This window comes from Myotis brandtii, unplaced genomic scaffold (assembly GCF_000412655.1).
Source record: "Myotis brandtii unplaced genomic scaffold, ASM41265v1 scaffold193, whole genome shotgun sequence".
NCBI lineage: Eukaryota > Metazoa > Chordata > Mammalia > Chiroptera > Vespertilionidae > Myotis > Myotis brandtii.
The window spans coordinates 208,877-215,080 of record NW_005357191.1 but is presented as its reverse complement, the minus strand read 5'-3'; the positions used below and the strand labels follow the sequence as shown (position 1 = coordinate 215,080).

At 44.5% G+C, this 6,204-nt stretch overlaps 1 protein-coding gene across 1 annotated transcript in view; it reads right to left on the bottom strand.

The window, feature by feature from the left end:
- Window positions 1–3,877: 3,877 nt before the first annotated feature.
- Window positions 3,878–6,204, bottom strand: part of TRIM58 (tripartite motif containing 58) — a 15,575-nt gene continuing 13,248 nt past the window's right edge. Inside the window, exon 6 of the mRNA XM_005864939.2 lies at window positions 3,878–4,773. Within this exon, the coding sequence (XP_005865001.1) occupies window positions 4,184–4,773 (590 nt within the window). The 3' untranslated portion in view covers window positions 3,878–4,183. The remainder of the gene's footprint in view (window positions 4,774–6,204) is intronic.

Here is a 6,204-nt window from a genome sequence, read left to right as displayed (position 1 = left end):
GTGTGTGTGTGTGTGTGTGTGTGTGTGTGTGTGTGTGTGTGTGTGTGTGTATTAGAGGCCCAGTGCATGAAATTCATGCAAGGGGAGGGGGGTGGTCCCTCAGCCCAGCCTGTACCCTCTCCAATCTGGGACCCCTCAGGGGATGTCTGACTGTCTCTCGCAATCCCAGACCACTGGCTCCTAACTGCTCACCTGCCTTCCTGCCTTATTGCCCCTAACCCCTCTGCCTGCCTGCCTGATTGCCCCTAACTGCTCCACTACTGGCCTGATTGCCCCTAACTGCTCCCCTGCTGGCCTGATAGCCTCTAATCACCTCTGCCTTGCCCTGCACCCAGGACCCAGGATTCCCTCTTCTGGCCAGCTGCAGGCACCCAGGACCCGTGCCAGCTTCGCCTGGGCTGGCTGCAGCCACAGGGGACCGTGGGTGGGCGACTTTGCCTGGGCCGCAGCCACAGGCGCCCGGGACCACGGAGGGGGGAGGGTGGCTTGTCCCTCTCCCGGGCTGCAGCCCCATACGCTGGTGCCTGGGACTGTGGGGCATGTGGCTTGTCCCTCTCCTGGGCCACAGGCACAGGCGCAGCCACTGATGCCCAGGACCGCAGGGCAGGTGGCTTGTCCATATCCTGGGCTGCAGGTACAGGCACAGCTGCTGGCGTCTGGGACCATGGGGCAGGTGGCTTGTCCCTCTCCCAGGCTGCAGCCTGGCTGAACCCATTCCTCTCTTGCAAGCTCATTTGTGCCTGGCTGTTTCCCATTCCTCTCTTGTGAGCTCATTTGGGCCTGGCTGGTCCCCATTCCTCTCTCCCCAGTGTTGAGTGTCTGAGCCATTCAAGCGTGACGGCATGAGGGCGTGATGACCATTAGCATATTAGCTCTTTATTATATAGGAGATATATATATATATATATCTGGAAGAATATGGGAGATGAAATAATAATAGGTATCATGCAAAAAAAGAAGAAAGAGAGGAAGAGAGGGAGAGAAATAGAGTGAAAGATACAGAGACAAAGCAAGAAAAAAGAGAGAGGAAATGAGAGAGGAGAAGAAAAATGAAGAGAAGAAAGACAATTATGAATCTGATGCTAGAATGATATTGGACAGTTCTCAATCAATTTAAGAACTGCCATTTCTACTTCTAGTCAAGATGGCAGCATAGGTAAACGAGGTACTTGAATCCTCACACAACCACATCAAAATTACAACTACAGAACAACCATCATTCAGAACTGCCTGAAATCTAGCTAAATGAAAGTCCTACAATCAGGGATTTAAGGAAGAAGCCATACCAAGACTGGTAGAAGGGGTGGAGATGTGGAACAGGCTGGTCCTACATCCATGTGTGATGCTTTAAGGTTGGGAGACATATCTTGGCTATGGAAGTCCCTCTGGAGGAGCAAGGGGTCCCAGTCCCACACCACACCTTCCAGCCTAGGGATCCAGGGCCAGGAAGAGAAGTTCCCCGTAACTTCTGGCTGTAAAAACCAGCAGAGATTGTGGCTGAATGGGATGGAGAGCTGCTGAAGTCCCAGGCAGTTCCTCTGAAAGGGCCCATGCACAGACTTACTTGGACTCACTCCTTCTGAGATCCAGTGGAGCAGCAGCTTGAAAGGAACCAGGAACATACAGGGAGGAACTGAATTGTTCAGCATCAGGGTGAGAGCTGGGGAAGGCAACTTTCTGCTAGAAAAAAGGCTGGCAGAGGCCAATGTTCCTTTTCTGAGCCCTCCCCCCACAGACCCAGCAGGTGTGTGCCATATCTAAGTCTCCATCAACCTGGCTCACACTGTTCACCCCATCATACTGATTCCCTGAGACACCCCCCCCCAAAATTGTGGGCCCACCCAGGCCCACCCATTTCTATATGAATAGCCTCTTTTGCCTCATGCTTAGGACTTTCCCAAAATCTCTCAAACAAGTAGCATCTGGCCTCTGCGTACCTTGTACCTCTTCCCAAGAGGCTCCAGACCTGGCACTAATGGCAGTCAGGCTTGGTTTGCAGATTGGCTTCTCCTGGGCACCTCTAGGCCCCAAGTAGAAACCCTTTCCAGATCACCTTGTGGCTTGTGCTGGGTGACCCCAGGCAAGGTACCCAGTCCCACACCACACCTTCCAGCCCAGGGATCCAGGGCCAGGAAGAGAAGCTCCCCAGTACTGACCTAGTACCTCTCAGGAGGTACCAGAGCCAGTGGACAGCTTCAGACCATGCTAGATTAAAACCTTACCACCTCCATGAGCTATACACTAAAGGGGAAGACTTGGTGAGCACCAAAGCTCCACCGAAGCAAGTTCTATGCCATACAGTGAATCCTGCAAAGCAACTCCTCTGCTGTAGTCACAGTTGGTCCTCACAGCCAATATGCCTGGGCGTCAATCCCTCACAGTGACACCAACAGCAATCAAGGCTCAACTGCATCAGGACAGTGCACACAGCCTACACAGGGGCACACCTATAGCACCCAGCTTGGGTGACTGAGGAGGCTGCACCACTGGATCCTATAGGACACCTTCTACAAAAGGCCACTCTACTAAGTCAGGAGATACAGAAGTCTTACTACATAGAAACAAACATAAGGAAGAAGCCAAAATGCAGAGATAAAGAAACAGGTCCCAAATGAAAAAACAAGAGAAATCTCCAGGAAAAAATTAAATGAAATGGAGGCAAGCAAATTACCAGATATAGAGTTCAAAAAAATGGTTATAAGGATGTTTAAGGAACTTACTGAGAACTTCAACAGCATAAAAAATGGACATAGAAACCATAAAATAGAACCAGTCATAAATGAACAATACACTAAGTGAAATGAAGAATAATATAGGGGCATAAAAAGTAGAGTAGATGAAACCAAAAGCAAATTGGCAATTTGGAATATAAAGAATGAAAAAGCATCCAGTCAGAACAGCAAAAAGAAAAAAGAACCCCCAAAATGAAGATAGTGTAAGGAGCCTCTGGGATGACAAGCGTATTATGGGGGTACCAGAAGGAGAAGAGAGAGAGTAAGAAATTGAAAATCTATTTGAAAAAATAGTGACAGAAAACTTCCCTAACCTGCTGAAGACATACAAGTCCAGGAAGCATAGAGAGTCCCAAACAAGATGAACTCACAGAGGCCTACACAAAGACACATTACAATTAAAAGTCAAAAGGTTAAAGACAACGAGAAAACCTTAAAAGCAGCAAGAGAAAAGCAAGGGAAGTCCCATAAGACTGTTAGCTGGTTTCTAAACAGAAGCTTTGCAGGCCAGAAGGAAGTGGCATGAAATATTCAAAGTAATGAATAGCAAGGACCTACAACCAACATTACTCTACTATTTAGAATTGAAGGTCAGATAAAGAGCTTCCCAGACAAGAAAAAGCTAAAGGAGTTCATGACCACCATGAAATGTTAAAGGGTCTTCTTTAAGAAGAACAAGAAAGAAAGAAAAAGATAAAATATATGAATAAAATGCCAATAAATACATATCTATTAACAATGTAATCTAAAAAACAAAATAAATAAGCAAGCAGAACAGAAACAGACTCGTAGATAGAGAACATTGTGACAGTTGCCAGATGAAAGGGGGTTAAAGGGATGGTTGAAAAAGGTGAGGGGATGGAAAAGTACAAATTCATTGTTATAGAATAGTCATGGGGATGTAAAGAACAGCATGGGGAATATAGTCAATAATATTCTAATAACTATTTATGGCTTCAGATGGGTATGAGATTTATCAGGATGACCGTTCAGTAAGTTATATAATGTCTAATCACCAGGGTATACACCTGAAACTAATATATCATATGTCAATGGTAATTGAAAAAATAAATTGTTGAAAAAGAATTGCCATTTCTAATTGTTAATACATGGAAGATATGAATTGAAAGGAATGAGAAATTATAATGAATATGTAAATATATTTAATACAAAATTCATTTTAAAAGAGTCCTCAAGAAAGCATGTGGAGCCATCTTGATAAAAAGTGATGGGAATATTCCATTTCTAATATTATTATATTTCAATTTCACAATGCTCTTCCCAATGCAAATAGTTCATACTTTGTCTTTTGTCCCTGTGGGAACTTTTCCATAGCAGCAATGACTAACGTGCTGTCCTAAACGGGGACATTTGTTCAGGCCTCGCATTTGTATTTCCTCCACTCTGCTCCAGGAAACTGCTACACTTGGAGTGTATCTCCAGACAGAATTTTAGGAATGGTCATCTCTAATGTTAGAAGCAGGATTAGGATGACTGCTGGATGCGCTATTTCCTGACTCTGCTTCTGTCATAGGTGGCAGGACAAGAGGAGTTGTGTCACAGATGAAAAAGTAAGGTCGGAGAACACCATTGAACAGTTGGCTGAATGTGTAGATGTAAGACCCATTTGTGATGTCATAAAAGGAGATTTCACCTGCTTCATAGTCCAAGAAAATCCCAATGCGACGAGGCCGTTCTAGGTGGAGGAGAGGCACCGATGGGGAGGCAAGGACCATGTACTCATTCTCTTTCAGCAGCCACATGGCCCACACTCCGTTCTCGGGAGATGGTGTAGTTTCCCCCTTTCTTGACACTGTGTCTTGAGAGACTCCTAAACCCCACTCAGCTCTTTCTCCCACCATGACTTCCCAGTAATGCCTTCCTGATGAGAAGTTCTGCAGACCCAGGATGCAGGGCCACGTGTCAAATCGCTCGGGGTTGTTGGGGACATCCCTCCACAGTTCTCCGTCCTGCACACTGCGCAGGTCAGCAGTCAAGAGGAGGCTAGGATGCGCTGTGGCCGGGTCCAGCTTTACATCAACTATGGAAAAAATTTTGTGGGAGATGGAAAAGGCTGGTAAACACATAGGAATCCATTATACTGAAGAGAATAATCACACCATTCCTCATTCTCTAACAACTGCTAGAGAAAGCACAGTAAGTATTTCATCTTGCAGGTCACTAAAAATATTCTTCATTACATCTGAGTGTATTCCACTGCTACTCTGAATCCAGGGCTCATTATTGCCCCATTGAAAACATAACCACTGATGCTATAACAAAACAAGTGTATAACCACTTGGCATCCTTTTCTCTACACCCAAAGCACTTGGGTGCTCTTCGAGATATCTTTGTGAATTTAAAATAAAATTTAAAAACTACTTGGAATATATACAATTTCTTCTAAGAAACTATAAGAAAGTTTCATTAATATAAAAATCATCACTTTCAAAGGTATGTTAGGTGGAATTCTGAGGTAGAACCCATGACCTTCATACTCTGGTGATACTCAAGAGGGAGATTATCTGGGTGGGTCTAATATAGTCACATCAACTTCTTTTAAAAAATCAGAGAGGCTGCTCTGGATATTGGGCTCCTGCCAAAAAAAAGGCAGAGATATTTGCATCTGATCTGGCTTTGCTGGCTTTGAAGATGGAGGGGGCACCCCATGAGGAGAAAGGCAGTTGACCTCCAACTGGCAGTCAGCAAGGAAATGGGGATCTCAGCCCTACAGCTGCCCGGAAATGCACTATGCCAAGACCCTAAGGAAGGCTGGAAGATATTCTTCCCAGATCTTTCACAGAAGCCTCGCCTGGCCAACAACTTGATTTTGATCTTGTGAAACCCTAAGCAGAGAAGACAGCTCACCCCATCTGGAAGTCTTATCTGCAGAACCTTGAGCTAATAAATGCATGTGGCTTTAAGTAACTAAGTCTGGGGGCAGCAATAGGACACAAATACTGACACTGGGAAGTCCCAATGAGATTGATGTGAAATTTTACTTGTACACATAATAAGTAAATCTACATATGAAATCTCGGTGAAGAAGTAAGCATGTAAAATATTCAGTGTTTTCTCTTTATAAATAATTTAAAAAGTGAATTTCATTAATATAGTTTTATTTTTAATATCACAATTAACAAATATTACTACTATGATTGCTATTCTTTGTCTCTAAGTCACTAATAGTGATTTTTTTAAATACTCACACCTGAGTGTGTCACACAGGTGGCATACCATCTAGCTGACCCATGAAACCACCTCCAGGTGGCCATTATCACCTCCACATTACGATGACAAGACTCAGTCAAAGACTTCATGTGATTATTTTCTCAAACTCTAGAAACAGTAAATAGCAGGGCTTGAAGGTGGGTCTCCGTGGATTGTTAAGCCTATTTAACATGCTACGTCTTACACATCATTCCTGCTCCAGCAGCCTTCTCTGTTCCATTGACAAGGAAAGAAATCTGTG